Source organism: Saccopteryx bilineata, chromosome 3, assembly GCF_036850765.1.
Source record: "Saccopteryx bilineata isolate mSacBil1 chromosome 3, mSacBil1_pri_phased_curated, whole genome shotgun sequence".
NCBI lineage: Eukaryota > Metazoa > Chordata > Mammalia > Chiroptera > Emballonuridae > Saccopteryx > Saccopteryx bilineata.
In genome coordinates this window covers 121,643,225-121,660,764 of record NC_089492.1, presented here as the reverse complement: position 1 = coordinate 121,660,764, position 17,540 = coordinate 121,643,225, and the positions used below count along the sequence as shown (strand labels likewise).

At 37.9% G+C, this 17,540-nt stretch overlaps 1 protein-coding gene across 1 annotated transcript in view; it reads right to left on the bottom strand.

Moving 5' to 3' along the window:
- The window catches only part of ACTR2 (actin related protein 2), a 37,601-nt gene extending 20,737 nt beyond the window's left edge, over window positions 1-16,864 (bottom strand). The window contains exons 1-3 of the mRNA XM_066267256.1: window positions 16,675-16,864; window positions 8,590-8,700; window positions 2,970-3,185 (exon numbers count right to left, since the gene is read on the bottom strand). Coding sequence (XP_066123353.1) covers window positions 2,970-3,185; window positions 8,590-8,700; window positions 16,675-16,722 — 375 coding nt within the window. The 5' untranslated portion in view covers window positions 16,723-16,864. The remainder of the gene's footprint in view (window positions 1-2,969; window positions 3,186-8,589; window positions 8,701-16,674) is intronic.
- Between the last annotated feature and the right edge of the window lie 676 nt (window positions 16,865-17,540).

Below are 17,540 nucleotides of genomic sequence, written 5' to 3'. Positions count from 1 at the left end.
TTTCGGAAGGGGCACTTCTTTCATTGGTGGTCAGTGAGAGGAACACTGTATGTGGTGGCCCTCCAACGGTCTGAGGGACAGTGAACTGGTCCCCCTTGTAAAAAGTTTGGGGACCCCTGCCTTAGAGCACAGTGAGACCAATTTTTGTCATTTTTGCACATTATGTATGTCTTAGTCAAATAGTAAAAGGAATCCAGTAAAATAGTAAAATGTAAATAGTAAAATAGTAAAATGTCATCTTCCAAATCTTCTTTAATTGATTGATTTTTGAGAGACAGAGAGAGGGAGAGATAACATCTACTTGTTGTTCTACCAATTCATGCATTCATTGGTTAATTCCTGTATGTGCCCTGACTGGGGACTGAACCCACAACCTTGGCATATCAGAATGACACTCCACCCAACTGAGCTGCCCAGTCCGGGCCAAAAATTCAGTTTTAATCCAGACTTTAAAATATTAACAACAATCTCTTCTAAACCTCTTTGAGCTTGACCAGTGGTGATGCAGTGGATAAAGCGCTGACCCAGGATGCCAAGGACCACGGTTCGAAACCCCAAGGTCCCTGGCTTGAGCGGAATCATCGACATGATCCTAAAGTCGCTGGCTTGAGCCCAAAGGTAAGTGACTTAAAGCCCAAGATTGATGGCTTGAGCAAGGGGTCACTGTCTCAGCCTGAACTCGGCACCCCAACCCCTACACTTGTCAAGATATGTACGAGAAGCCATCAATGAACAACTAAAGTAAAGCAACTACAAGTTGATGCTTCTCACTCTCTTCCTTCCTCTCTCCCTCAAAATAAAGAAAAATATTTATAAATAAAGATCAACCTTCCAAAATTTCCATCAACATTTAAACACAGAATACAAAATATTTACATTAATAACTAAAAGTTGGCCCTGGCCGGTTGGCTCAGTGGTAGAGCGTGCGGAAGTCCCGGGTTCGATTCCTGGCCAGGGCACACAGGAGAGGTGCCCATCTGCTTCTCCACCCCTCCCCCTCTCCTTCCTCTCTCTCTCTTCCCCTCCCACAGCCAAGGCTCCATTGGAGCAAAGATGGCCCGGGCGCTGAGGATGGCTCCATGGCCTCTGCCTCAGGCGCTAGAGTGGCTCTGGTCGCAACAGAGCGACACCCCGGATGGGCAGAGCATCGCCCCCTGGTGGGCGTGCTGGGTGGATCTCGGTCGGGCGCATGCGGGAGTCTGTCGGACTGCCTCCCCGTTTCCAGCTTCAGAAAGATACAAAAAATAATAATAATAACTAAAAGCTACTAAAATACAAAATTATTAAGTTTCTACCTTATCTATAACAAATTGAAAAAATTTTAAATTTTATTTTAAATTATTTATAATTATTTTAAATTATACTTATTTAAATTTTATTAAGAGTATACTTTTTACTCTCCTTTGAATAGCTCTGCCCACCTCGCAGGTCTTGAGCCCTCTCACCACTGTCCATTCCCACTTCTTTGGTGAACCATATTACCTAGAACCTGATGACTCCCAAGTTTATATCCTCAGCCTTATACTTTTCTCTTGAACTTGATTTTATAACTATCTACTTGAAATTTTTGCTTAGATGTCTAATGGGGACCCCACATGTCCAAAACAGACCTCCTGATCCATCTGTTCTATCTATGTACCTGTCTTTTCCTACCAACTAATAATGGTAACCCATTCTCCTCCAGTTGCTCAAATCAGTATCTTTGGAGTCATCTCTTCTCTTACCCAAATCTAACACATCAGAAAACTCTTGGCCATCTTCAAAATACAACAACAATCTGGCTACTTCTCACTACCAATCCTAATAATGATTATCTTTTGCCTACATAATTGAAAATGTCTTGAAACTGGTGTCTCTTTCCACCCTTGCTTCTGTATGATCTACTCTCAACACAGCAGCCACAAAAACCTAAATCTGAACATGTCCCTTCCCTGCAACAGTCCTTCATTTCACTTGAAGTAAAAGTCTAATTCCCTATGAAAGCCTATAAGGCCCTAGAAGTCCTGGCTCCCTTACTTCTTTGACCTCACCTCCTGTTGCTCTCCCACACTATCTTCCTTGCTGACTCTTTAATATGCTAGCTTGCATTCATTTTAAGACCTTTATTCTGGCTCCTCCCTTTGCCTGAAATGCTCTTCCCCCATATATCCTGGCTAACTCCCTTACTCCTTGTTTAAACATCACCTTCTCACATAGGGCTACCACCACACCCTATGTACAAATGGAGCCTTCCTCCACTTGCTCCTTTTTCCCTTTACCATCTATTATCTTCTAACAGACCATTCAACTAAGTCCCTTTTTTGTTGTCTGTTTTTCCTGCTGGAATGTCAAGCTCCATGGCAGCAAGAATTTGTTTCATATACTGATATAGCCTACTTAGAAATAATGATTATTGCCTGATCTGTGGTGGCACAGTGGATAAAGTATTGATCGGCAATGCTGAGGTTGCTAGTTTGAAACACTGGGCTTGCCCAGTCAGGACACCTCGAGAAGCAACTACTACAACTTAATGCTTCCCGGTCCTCCCCCACTTTCTCTCTCTCTCTCTCTCTCTCTCTCCTGTCTCTAAAATTAATAAATAAAATCTTAAGAAAAAATGATTATGGTAACTGGGGGGGAGGGGTAGAGGGAACAAATATATGGTGATAGAAAATGAGCTGACTTTGGGTGATGGGGATACACGCAATCAACAGTTCAAATGCCAGAGATGTTCACCCGAAATCTATGGACTCTTATTGTTCAATGTCAGCCCATTAAATTGAATTTCTATTAAAAAAAAAAAAAAAGAATAATGCTCGTACTCAAAAAAGAAAAAAAAAGATTAACATATAGTTAGGCACTCAGTAAATAGGATTGGGGGGAAAACACCAAATATTTTTATTCCCTTTATCAACAACAGCAAGATAAAAGAACATTTTCAGGAGAAACAAAAAGAAACACATATATGCATATACTATCTAAAAACTTACCTCTACAATCTTCTCTCTGTTTTTGGTTGGGTTCATAGGGGGTTCTGTGAGTAAGATTTTACAATTTCTGGTATCTATGTTAAGTTTCTCTGGTCCAAATGTATAATCCCACAGGTGTTTCATGTCGTCCCAATTCCGCACGATGCCGTTTTCCATGGGGTAGTTAACTTCCAACATTGAGCGTAACTCACTTGCCTCATCACCAACCATAAGATCCTAGAAAATTATAATATCAAAGCTTTAGACCAGTCACATTTTGCATAAAATACCTTCAGAAAAATATATTCCCTTTGGGAATAATTAATTTTAATCTTTCTGGCACTTTCAGATAAAGTATCTCATTCCATAAGTTAAAAATCTTAAGAACAATGGCTTGCAAAGTTTAATATATTCTTATGTACAATGTGGTTTAAATCAATTAATTAACCTTACCTTTAATACATGTTTCCAAAAGAAGAGCATTAGCACAAATAAACCCCACATTTTCTTATTTTATAGGGTTTTGTATGAGGTTTCATCTGTTTCTTTTGCTCAAATGTTCAAAAAATAAGGCCTGTGATATGTGAAATAGCACATCAGGGGGAAAAAACTTGTAGAAAAATACCCAATGCATGCAGCACATTTCTTTGTACTAAATATCAAAATCATAATAAGTGTAAATATTATAAAGCATAATGAAAGAAGCAAAAAATAAAATGATTCTTTATTATACTATAATAATGCATATATGTACCAAATAACCTGTGAATTTCACAAACTTCTACCTACATGTCTGAATTAGAATTGAAATTGTTTATATACATGCCTCACAAGAGGAATGAAAATCTGTAGAGATAAAATAAGACACAGGGAAACAATTCTTTAAAATTATCTCATGAGCAACATTTTTTATCTTAAGGTATAAGAGTAAAAAACTATGCTATTACAAATGAAGCAGAATACTCACAAGTCTTGTCTCCAATGAGAGCATACTTAAGATGACCCACATTTAAAAAGTCAAATTTTGTATATATAATAAAGCTAATGATGTCCTAGAACTTACTTATTTTAGAAATCAGCTAATCAAGATATTAAATAATCCTAATTTGATATTAAATAATCCTAATTTCTACACATACTGATGAATTTTTAAAAAACTAGCATCACACATAACAGCTATTTGCTATACCTTAGGTTTAAAACATGGGGAAATAAAAAGAAACAACAAAATTAACATGAAATGTCTTAAAACAGAAGTGTCAATATATAAGTTTAAAATTTCTAAAAGTAACAATTGTTTAAAAGATCAGAGAACCACGGTGAGGAATTCTAAAAAACAACAAAACAGATTTCTGCAAAATTCACTGAAACTATAACAAAAAGGAAAAACAAAGTTAAAGCAGATGCTAGGAAAGTTCTCTAAAACTTCTGTGTTGCAACTAGTTCTTTATAAAGTTAATTTACCACAATTTAATACTCAAATTTCTTAAATATTAATGATTTTAAATTATCTGAAAGGAAAATGCAAAAAAGATTTATATTTGTGAACTCTACTTGATGACATGTGTATGTTGAATTATTTAGGGATAAGTATACTGACACTTTGAAATACATCAAAAAAGACTGATGGATAAATAGATAAATACGTGATGTATCAGTACAGCAAATATAAATGTCAGAATCTAAGAAATGGGTATATAGGTTTTACTGTAAAATTCTTTCAATTTTGCTGTATATTCTAAATACTTCTTAATAAAACGTTAAGGGAGATAGCAATACATGCAAGTACATATATTACTTTTAGCCATTAACAAATATAATTTAATATACAATTTATTACTTACTTTTCTTTAGAATATATCTTTGTGTTTTACAAGATAATACATTAGATAATTAGATGGTTTATACAATATACATTCAAAACTACATTTCAACAAATTTCATCAGATATTTACTTTTTATTCCATGCAAGAATAGGGACTTAGGTATGTCTGACCCAATGCCCACTAAAAACAAAAGCCTCATGTATCTATTTCTAGGACATATTCTAAAGAACTAACTGAAAGAAATGCCTGGCATTGAGTATCTTACCATCCCCCAAACAAAAATGACATTTCAAATCGAAGAAAAGTTTAACTTATTAGGTTAGTACAAAATTTGAGTAGCTCAAGCTACCTATTTCTCCATATCTAAAATTATAACTAAAGAATTCTAAAACATATAATCTTCCTTAGAACATTTCAACTTCCAAAAACCAAAAATTTAAGAGCTTTATGCAGCTTGCCCTCATACCTCAGCACCAAGTTACAAGGAATCAGATCAGGCCTTAGATTTTTACCACACACCTCATCAATGGACCTCAAGCCTAAACCATCACCTATTACCTGAAAGAATGAAAAATTGCAGTAACTGTTCTGAGATGCTGTTTTAAAAGCATTTATATTTTATGAAAAGCAAGCAATATAGATTATATTTGCCAAGAATCATTTGAACAATGTCACCTCAAATAGAAAAATAGAGCAAACACACTTTAAAACCACAATTAAATTCCTAAAAGGAATTCCTTAAAAAGTATCTGTGAAGTTGTCTATTCTCTTCTCTAAAGGTAGACTCTGAAATCTGTTTAGGATTTTAAGACTAAGGCATGATCTTTTGTTTAGAATAAATATAGAAACTTCTTCTCTAAAGGTAGACTCTCAAATCTGCTTAGGATTTTAAGACAAAGGCATGATCTTTTGTTTAGAATAAATATAGAAACTTCCACTTTTAAATGTTGTTGCTTATTCAAAGGAAACTCCACAAAATTCTGTTACTCATTAAAATATATATCACTAGAAATGCCAGATAATCATCTTTGTCAAAGCTGCTTACAATTATTTTAAAAAAAGAAAACTTGAAAATACCTATAATAGAAGCACTAAGACTATTAATGAAAAATACAATGAAAGAATAAATTGATTGGGATGCACCCAGTAAGCTTCTAGTTCAAAGAAAAAGGTGCCACATTTGTTCAGGGGGAAATTTGTTATTTATAAAAAAGTCTATAAGACTTTTGCCTTCTCCTTATTTATCCTCAGATAATGGTGTAAAATCTGCTCATCATAAGGACAGCATAGGAAATCCCCCCTTTACTATCTACATTTCATTTGCATATTAAAATTTTACTCAATTTATTAAAAACACGATACTATACTGGATGTATATATTATATATATAATATATATAGAGGCATATATAGAGGCTATCATGGGCAATGTTCAATTTAACACAGGTCAATATAGTGAATTTATCCAAATGTAATAACTTCACCCCAATTTTCTAGATCACACATATCCTATATAAAGCCACTTGGTTTCTCATAGTATGCACACCACATTCCATTTTAATTATCACATTCATCTATAAGAAACACAAGAAAAACAATTCAAAACTATGTTAGTAATCAGTTCTGGTTTGGTCCATTGTATGCAATCAGCAAAGTATAGAAACAAAGTATGTAAAATTAAAATAAGGAAATACCCCCCTCCCCAATACTAAAGGGACACAAAACAACAACTACTGTCCCATCAAGCAAAAGTGGAAAACAAACAGAGAGCATGTGTGTAACCTCACTTACCATCTTTTTGTTATTCTACTTCAACAGGTCAAGAAAGGTGAAGAGAGAGAAGGTAGAAGTAAGAGTCAGAAAAGGCCTAAATAAAATCCTCACTGAAATTTTTAAACATACAAGCAATAGAAAAAATTAGGTTGAGGTCAGATGCAGTACTACTGTATTTTACGGAGTTAATAATTAGGGCCAAATTACCATGGACAGTTATTACTCCTGAATGAAAATAAACTCGTTAAACAATTTAAATTTCCAGCTCTTTTTTTTAAGTCTACTACTACTTTTTAGCTAACAAGACACAAAAAGTATAAGTCAATCCACTACACAGAGGAATTAAAAAAAAAGTTTCTCTAAATTCATTACTGAATTTAAGAATATGAATTAAGGAAAATAGACGATAACAGGAAAAGTCTAGCTGGGTAAGCAGAGGGTACGTTTAGGATTGCTTTTCCAAGCTCAAACAGTCAAGTTAAATTTGACACAGGTCTCTCTGTTTTCTACTGGAAGAACAATTTAACTTGAAAGACTTAAGACTAAGCAGACTGAACAGAACTGAACCAACAGAACACAGAATGACAAACTGTACAAACAATGCTATTGGGGAATTCCTTAGTGAAAAAGTCTGATTAGTATACTGACTAGTTTCACTTCTATCCCTCGGACTTAAAAAGCAAGAATGTGGGAGTTAAAAGATATGTGATTATTTGTGCCTATGCTGAAGAATAAAAATGGCTGTGTGTTGCTATATCCTAATACTTCAAAAATGTAAACATCCGTGAAGTACAAATAAAACAATCTTCTTTAAAAGTCTCATACTGAATAAAAAGACTTTCAATTCCACTTAAAAAGTTTATCATTATTACTACTACTAACTAAATTTTAAGTCAAAGTTCATTTAAGATTGAATTCAATCAGAATGAAAGATGTTCACAAAAACAAATAAGAAATTTCATCAATTTCCCAAAAGAAAAGACCCTAAAATAAAAACACTCATACTGAGTGTCCCACTTGACTATCTGTAAATTAACAAGAGGCCAGAATGATCACTATTTTAAGTCTTTAAAAAATTAACACAGAACCTATATTTCAATTTGTATTTTTAGTCATTGCATAATTCAACTCTCAAATCCCAAGAGCAGAGAGCTACCAAGTAGCTAATCTCTACCACCTATTACCACCTTCTTAGAGAGTTCAAACAAATGTCCCAAAGAGGCCATATTTCAAAACACTCATCTCACAGTTCACTGAAGTCTTGCCAAAAACTGCCCAGACAGGAACACCATGCTAGTTTTGTTCACAGATAATTCCATTCAAGAGCCCCTAAATTCTACTGCACTTTGTATAACCTGACCCCTAGGCCACCTGAAAAACTTAAGTCACCTGAGGACCACAGTCCTTTTGATAACTCCCACCTGATTTCCAATCCCTTTAATATGAGAGAAAAACCTATCATACTTAATGTTGAGTCTCTTGTGTTGAGGACAGTGAGTAGGCAATGATAACCTTTCCTCCTCTTTCTGATAAGGTAAATAATGCAAGGTCAAATAAAGACTTGACCAGCTTCCTCCTACACATGAAAATCAGATACTACATTAGTGAAAAGAGGAAACAAGATTCACATCCTGTGTTTTCCTGACTAGCTATATAAAAATGTAGGGGGATCAGGCCATGAGAACATGGAGAGGAAAAGTCTAAGGTCTCAAAGGAACACTAACATATAAAAGGACAAATATATAGAATTGAAAAACATAAAAATGCTAGGCTGATTTCTTTTTTAAATTATATTATAATTCAGTCATATAAAAATCTTAAGTATTTTACTCCATTCAGAGAGTAATGGCACTAAGCCATACTTAAAGTCAGATGAAATTAACTTCAGTTTTTGTGCCTTTCTTCAGGTGTTGACATAAATTAAAAATATAAGAAAATTCTGCCCTCCCCCTTTGCTTTTAATGGCATCATGTTTTAAAACTACTTAATTCAAAGAACATCTCCTAGGTTTTGATCCTCATTTATCAGTAAATAAAATATTACCTTGATTTCAATGTTTCCCACTTTGGTGGTTGATCTGATAATAGGTCTTCCAACCAAAGCTGGGAAGATGTGTTCTGGAAAGTTAGAGCCTGCATATCCACACTTCACAAACTGGAAGAGAACAGTAAAAGTGTGTTAGTCAAGTGTTTACTATTGATATATCCATTTAAAAATAGTACCTGAAATATATCACTATGCATTCATACAATATTTTAAAATTTTGGTGCTTTCAAATTACCCAACCTATCACATCTCATTTTATTGCCTTTATGGCACTGACGACTAGCAGAGCTCATGTTTATTTACTGGTAAACTGCTAATTTAGTGCCTAAGTGCCCCCTCTACAAGGTAAGGCTCAGGAGCTGGAACCGGATGCGTCAGAGAGGTTCTGGCACACAGTGGTCACACAAAGAGTACTTGGGGAAATGGACAAATTCACTCGACAACTGCTAAGTATTTTTAAAATGTTAGAAAATGAACAGAAAGTTATCATTCTAAAGCACGCTTTCATTCATCTTTGGCAATTCACTTAAGCAACCTCATTTTCCAAAATGGGGAAAATCAAATGGCACCTAGACTAGCATCATGCTAAAATAAACATTAGGTATTTGGGGCTATTTATAGTTTTATATTTAGATAAATGTATTTAGTAATACCAGGTAACATAATTTCATGCTCCAATAGTGTACTTCTCCAGTGAAGGCCTATCATTAATTCTAATGATACTTCCATTTTATGCATAAGAAACTTATACTAGGAGATTTAACAACTACAGTAAAACAGAAAATAGAAACAAGGGTTTTAAGATTCTTATACCAATAATATAGTCTGTTTAGTCTTATTGTTTTAAGAGCAGATATTATAAGAAAAAAGCAATTAAAAACTTCAGGGTGAGATTGGGAGAGTTAGCAGGGAGACTGCTGAGAAATGTTTCAGCTGAACTGCTGCCTTTTGGCAGCAAAGAATACAAGGTATGGCCTCTCAGCCCACCAGGGCTCCATCTGTTGACATACTGTCACCACTGCTTCTTGGTGCTATGTGGTCCTGGTGGCAAGAGGAGAGGATTCTGAAAACCTGCTACCCACCAGTGATTCTCTTCCCTGTAGAGCCTAAATTTGGGACCTTCTAGGTAACCTCTCCCAAGTCCTGCCCCTCCCCACTCTAGATTTTGGGCCTCTGCAGTGTGTGGACAGGAGCTCTGGGAAGGTGTTCAAGCCATATGCACTACATGTTAGGATGAGTTTTTGGAGAGAGGCTGAGCTAGAGATGAGTGGGCTTGGGGTTTTGTTTTCATCTGCTCCTTTGGCATTTGGCATCACTGCCTTGTTTCCGGTGGGGAGCATGGCTGCTTTGCACTGCCTTCTGGTAGAGAAGATGAGGGGCATCCACTCACACTCTTCTCTTCTAAATCATAAACTCACTTTTGTCTAGCTCTCGATTTAAACTGAAATGATATGGAAGGGTAAAGAATCTCATTACTATTATACCGACCACACTGAAATTTCTACATAAATTAAAATTGTCATGATCATTAGCCTAATATAAGCATGTCTTAATTTACACATATATTCCAAATACAGAAAGTAAATACTATGTGGATATTAACTTCTTGTTTACCTCAGACTAGTGAACAGATATGGGTGGACACGGGGTGGGTTGAAAGTGTCCATATTCCAGGTTAAAAATGCTCACTTACGTGACTGTAAATGTTATTAAGGAAAATTATAAAATGAATGACTGAAAAAAAAAATTGATAAATTTCTAAGGGCCATTTTTGACATATCAAATGTAAATAAATGATTTAAGTGAGAAATCATAACAGAAGTTGAAGGTGGGCGGAAGAGCTTGAGAAAGGGCATCAGTCAAGTTCAGGGAGGAGGCTTGAATGGTTGGCATGCCTCTCCTCTCATTCTGACCCACACATTCAGAGACATGCAACATGGTAAATCTGAAACAATCACATCACTCAATGTTTTCTGGTTATAACTGTTCAGATGGGTAGTTCATAGCTTAAAATTCTTAAGTGTGTGTGTGTGTGTATATATATATATATATATATATATATAAAAATAATGAAGAATCGTATTTTTTTAGATTTTATTTATTCATTTTAGAGAGAGAAGAGAGAAAGAGAGAGAGAAGGGGAGGAGCAGGAAGCATCAACTCCATATGTGCCTTGACCAGGCAAGCCCAGGGTTTCAAACCGACGACCTCAGCATTCCAGGTCGATGTTTTACCATGCGCTACCACAGGTCAGGCAGGCCTTCAGTATATTTTAAAGGACAAAATTATTTGTCAAGTGCCTGAGGTAGGAAGAAAAAATTTGAGACCCACCACCCGGAAACTACAGAAACAATTATAAATGTACTATTCCTGTGCTTTAAAAAAAAGGGAAATTGGTTTTTAGTTCAAATTACAGGTATTACTCATTTGTTAATGAAATTATTCTGCTTAACTAGTAGTTTATTGGAAGCACTTGGTACCATAGTAAGCTAGCTGCTAGCATTCCTATAGGACTTTAGATATTCAATCAAAATGGCAATAACAGCAGGCCCTGCCCAGTTAGCTCAGTCAGAGCATCATCCTGAAATAAGGCTGTGGGTTTGGGCACATACGGGAAGTGACCAATGAATGCACAACTAAGTGAAACAATAAATAAAAGTGTCTCTCTCTCTCTTACTCTCTCTCTGTCTGTAAAATTAACCAATAATAGATTTTAAAAATGTGTTTAAATGGCAATCACTGCACTATTTCACATTATTTTAAATGTAAAATCACTGATGGCTACAATAACAAGAATATAATTAAAATCTATTTTTAAATAATATAACTAATAGACAATCTGGTATTTCCTTTCTTGCAAAAAAAAAAAAAGTATTTTTAAAAATCTAAATCTAAACCATGATGTGATAAAATGCAAATAAAATACTCTTTCCTAAACTACTCATGTGGTATCATTTTAATCCTTGAAATTCCTCCCCCACTCCAATCATTTTAAGACTTGGAGACTTAGTTCTCTCAGTGTGTGCAAGAAGGCTGTCTTTAAGAAATAGATTTTTACCATATATAGCTTCCTCTTCACAGCACTGTGGTTTAAACTGGCTCCCTTACTTCCCACTGAGTCATCAAATGCTAAGAACAAGAACAGTATAATGTCCTTTCAAGCAAAAATGAAAAAAAAATTTATCTGTATTTGCTCTAAAAGTACCTTTCTCATTTCAAAAAATAAATGGATTTTTATAACTTCACAGAGGCTTATTGTATTTGTATTTTTTCTTTGTGGTTTTTATCTGATGGTACCAATGCAAAAATTTAATTGCATAGTGATTATTCTGATTTCACACAACCTAAATATTTATTCCAAAAGATTCTGCAGGGTAAAACCAAATTTGTTTTTGATTTATTTCTATTCCAAACACTTCCAAATTCAACATATAAATTAGTATATGCCTGATAAAGCAGATTATGTGCAACTAAAAATATGACTTATAAATGAAAATATAATTATCTTATAAGCTACTCTCTATCACTAGACCCTAAAAACTGCCAGTCAAGCAGTAGGCAGTTGTCTTTATTGTTGTTGGTGAAATAACTCATTGCTGAAGAAATCATCCAAGTTTGGTAACAGAGCCATGGACAGAACTCCTGAAAGGCACCTAAACCTAAACAGACATCCAGATTTCTCACCTAGCTGGCCACTTTCAGGGGCTCTGTTTTAGGTGGTAGGTTTGAATAGTTATATAGATGAAGTCAACAAGTCATTGGATTTGGATGAGTTTTCCTCCTCTAGGTCTCCCTAATGAGAAACTGGACAGGGCTAGTGAGGAAGAGGCTCAAGGACGAGCATCTAGCATGTGATTATAGGAACTCACCTACTCAGAGCATTCAACTTAGGGCCTGCCAGAGGAGTTTAAAAAATTATCAACTTCTCAAATTGAAAAACAAAAACGATAAACAGAAAAGCCCACTTCTCAAATTGCCCATAATTAAAATTTATAACGTAAAATGTGTAAGAGGCAAGTCGCTTTAGGGTAACAATTATTCCCAAAAGTTTGTGGAAATTAAATTTGAATTATCTTGTTTAATATTTAATTGTAAAGAAATCATTATACCTTCAGGTAACTAAATAAAAACAAGATGACTATGGCCTGACCTGTGGTGGCGCAGTGGATAAAGCATAGACCTGGAAATGCTGAGGTCTCCAGTTCGAAACCCTAGGCTTGCCTGGTCAAGGCACATATGGGAGTTGATGCTTCCAGCTCCTCCCCACCTTCTCTCTCTCTCTCTCTCTCTCTCCCTCTCTGTCTCTCTCTCTCCCTTTTTCTCTCCTCTCTAAAATGAATTAAAAAAAAATTTAAAAAAAACAAGATGACTATGAAACAGAATATAGAATTTAAGCGGTTCCTAATCCTCTACATTTTCAGAAACATCACATCATTCCTGACTATATATTATATGTATATATCAGAACTGTTTCTTCATTTGAAGTTGATTATGTCTACAGAAAATCTGAATAAAAACTTTTTTTAATTCTTTTTTTTTAAGATTTTATTTATTCATTTTATAGAGGAGAGAGAGAGAGAGGAGCAAGAAGCATCTGCTCGCATATGTGCCTTGACCAGGCAAGCCCAGGGTTTCGGACTGGCAACCTCAGTGTTCCAGGTTCACACTTTATCCATTGCATCACCACAGGTCAGGCTGAATAAAATTTAAAAATAAAAAAATGTGCCTGACCTGTGGTGGTGCAGTGGATAAAGCATCGACCTGGAAATGCTGAGGTCGCCAGTTCGAAACCCTAGGCTTGCCTGGTTAAGGCACATATGGGAGTTGATGCTTCCTGCTCCCCCCCCCCCTGTCTCTCTTCTCTCTCTCTCTCCTTTCTAAAATGAATAAAAAAAAATGTAACACCAAATACATACATTTTTGTTTGAACTAACTATACTTTCCTATATATGTCATAGTAACTGATCTTTTGTCTTAAGGAACAAGATCCTTAAACTATGAATTAAAATAAGACTGATAAATAATATATAATCAGTTTCCTAACATAGCTAAACTAATGAACTAGTAACATAAAAATGACACTATGACGTGGGATCATTGATATGATCACATGGTTGATGGCTTGAGCCCAAAGGTCGTTGGCTTGAAGCCCAAGGTCGCTGGCTTGAGCAAGGGGTCACTGGCTTGGGGGACATATGAAAAACAATCAATTAACTAAAGTGCTACAACTACAAGTTGATGCTTCCCATTTCTCTCTCCCTCCCTCATTCTCTACTTCTCTAAAAATTAAAAAATGTTTTAAAATATTAAAAACGAGCTCATGCTTAATACTGTAATTGAGTATCACAAAACAATAAAAATATATGGTTCTCTACCCTTCAAAAAGGAGGAGCCCATTAAAATATAAACTGTCTCAGATATCTAAAGAGACTATCTGGCATATTCACAAAACAAACAAAAAATTTTTTAAATAAGAGGAGGAGAGATACAGAAAGTGTCCTGCATGTGCCTCAACCAGGATCCACCCAGCAACCCCCATCTAGGGCGGATGTTCAAACCAGTCAAGCCACTGGCTGCAGAGGGGAAGAGAGAGAAGGAGGAGGGGGAGAGAGAAGGGAAATAGATGGTTGCTTTTCATGTGTGCCCTGGCCGGGGATCAAACCTGGGACATCTGCACACTGGGCTGGTGCTCTACCCACTGAGCAACTGGCCAGGGCCAAAATGTTATTTAATTTTTAAGGCTTTAAATTTATTTAGAGGTCAGTTTGAGACTAATGCTTTTAAAAAGTGCCTTTAACTGAGTTTTAACTGTAAAAGTAATAAATATTTATAGTTTCTTTACTTTGAAGATAATTTAACAGTCTGACCAGTGGTGGTACAGTGAACAGAGCATCAGCCTGGGACGCTGAGGTCTCAGGTTGGAAACCTGAGGTTGCTGGCTTGAGCTTGGGATCATCAACATGATCCCATGGGTACTAGCTTGAGCCCAAAGGTCGCTGGCTTGAAGCCCAAGGTCGCTGGTTTGAGCAAGGGTCACTGGCTCAGCTTGAACTTCCCCCCACAAGGCAGGTACGAGAAGCAATCAATGAAAAATTATAATGACGCAACTACAGTTTGGTGCTTCTCATCTCTCTCCCCTCCTGTCTATCAGTCTCTCTCTCACACACACACACAAAATAATTTAACAATTAATGCCTTGCCAAAAAACAAAGAACATTTTTTCCAATAATTCAGCAGGGTCACGAAGTCCTCATTATCCCACTCTGTTATCACTAGTCTCAGAGGTAATCACTATGAACATTTCTTATGCATCCCTCCAAAACTTTCATATACATGTATAAGTTTGAGAATATATTATATAAATATCTTTAATAAAGAACACACATAAATAGGATCGTTTTTTAACTTAACAATAAATCTTAGAACTTTTCATAGCAGTGGATTTGCCTTTTTTAATTAAGTACAGGGGGTCCTTGGGTTACAACAGTCTCGACATACGATGTTTTGAGTTTACGACGCTCACTCCCATAGAAACTTTAAAAAATTGAGACGTGTTTCAGCTTATGCCATTAGCACCATACTCACAGACTACGTGGGGAACTAGTTTGGTTTTGCGTGGCAGAATACACAGTAACATGGCCATATGAGTGAGGGAGTGGGGTCCCCAGTAGCTTATCTACACCATTTTGGACTGTTAAAAGCACAAGTGTTCCATTTATGTTAGGCTAGGTGTCTTTGGGGTTAGGTCACTGTGGTAGGAACTGAACGGTGTCGTAATCCTAGGACCCCCGTATTCCATTTTGTACGGATGTCCCATTACATAACACTATTATTACTCAAGCCCATTTTTAACTAAGTTCAGATAAAGCTAGTATAATTATTGCCTGTGAAAGTCCCATCAAGGGAAGTATTATGGCAATGAATAGCAGGTCTTCCCCTCTCTCCCCATATTACAGTTTGTAAAGTGTTTTAAAGTTCAAGTAAAATCTTTTTTAATTCACATGTCATATTTATGGGAGGAGAGGGAGAAAAGACAAAATATGCAACTGCAAAATGGTTAGACATCACTGTAATGTAGGAAGAAATGAACACTATGGAATTCATCCAAAATAATATAAATATTTTTAATTAAGTACAGGGGGTCCTTGGCTTACAACAGTCTACAATCATGCGTTATATTTGTCTTCTAATTAGCTGATTTAGCTGCCCAAAATAAATTTTTAAAGGGGAGGGGCGGAAGGCGTTTGAATGAAACAACTTTCAAATAACTTCTGAAACAGTGTTTTACTCAGATTTGTATAATTATTTGCATTTTAGAATCTAAAGACTAACATTATCTGTAATCTGTACCTAAGGGAAAAATGAGGGAGGATGGACGCGCCAAAACTGATCAACTTCCCCCAAGGTCAGAATTAACACTTGGACCCCCCCTAAGGGGTCCTAGATCATTCAATGGAACATGCTGGACTCTGCGGACCTGCCCGTGGGCCAAATTACCCGCATGCAGAACATAAAGGAAGCTAGGTACTACCGATCTAGCTTCCACTTCCCTCAAAAAAACCAAAAACAACAACAAAAAACCCACCCCTCAAAACTGCGAGAGGGCTGCGGCTTGCATTGACAGCACTTCCCTTTTTTTTCTTTAAACCCGTTTCCTGCCTCCCGTTCCTTCTGTGCACAGGAAGAGGAAGGCCTCTAGGTCCTTTCCCCTTTTCGCACACGGGCGACCGCGGGGAATAAAACCCTTCTCGAACACACAAACCCAGTCTTTTATCGCCACGACCCTTCAGCCAAATTGCCTCGGCTGTAGCGCGGAGCCGGCCCCCGCCCGGCAGCAGCCGAGATCCTGCGCAGCGCCGGCCTCGCCCGCCGCCCCGACCCACAGGGCTCAGAGGGTGGCAGGCTCGGGGAGACCAGGGCCCTCCTCCCCACTCCCACGGACGCGGAAGGGGCTGCCCTGCCCCCCTGGGTCCCCACGGGCCGAGGGCCCAGGAGTGCAGCTCCGGACGCCAAGGGCCCACGCGTCCCCCGCACCTCCTTGCGGGACCCGTCGCCACCGCGGCCTCCCCATCGGGAGCTTACCCCGGTGCCGTTGTCGCACACCACCACCTTCCTGCCCTGGCTGTCCATCGTCCGCCCGGAAAAGAGCCGCTGCTGCCGCCGAACAACCTACAGCCACCACCTACAGCAGCCGCCGCCCGGCCCTCTGCTCTTCCTCCTCCTCCCTCTCCGCAGCCCCTCCTCGGGTTCAACGCTCTTTCCCTTACAGGAAGTCACCACTCGGCCCTGCCCCGCCCCGCCAAGCCCCGCCAAGCCCCGCCTGTCATTTAACTGACGGTCTGCACGGAAAAGGTGGGGACGGAAAAGAAGCCGAGACTGACAGCGGTCAGATCCAATAAAAAACGGTAGAGCGTCGGTGCACTGCCCCCATCTTCGACTCCAGTTCCGCCCTCACGGTCACCGCCCGAACGGGTGACGCTCTTTGCGTCTGGTTTCCGGCGCTTTGACTGGCGTTTTGTGGCGCCCGACCTGGTGGGCGCAGCCGCCGTGTCCCTGAGGCGTCGCAGGAGTGTAGGGCGCCGCTTACCCCGCTGCGGAGGGCTCAGGGAGAAAGTCATGTCTGTCGCGAGACGCCAGTGGAGTGTGGCGAAGCTAGCCGGGAGAGGGAGCAAACCTGGAAGTCCCTGCGGGTGTCACCATTGAACATGATTTCGTGTGCTCTTGCTTCTGGGCCTTTTAAGTGGAAAGAGCTGGAATGGATACACACATGTACTTGAAATCATGCGTTTATACGGATACTTTCCATTCTTGCCCAACCCTTCTTTTCCAGATTGCCCATTGTCAAATGAGAGTGGGTGCTACATTTCCAGCCTCCTTACACACCACTTTCTTCTAACAGCAGTATCGTGTTATATCACAACTCTTCAGTATATGTACCCATTTGAATC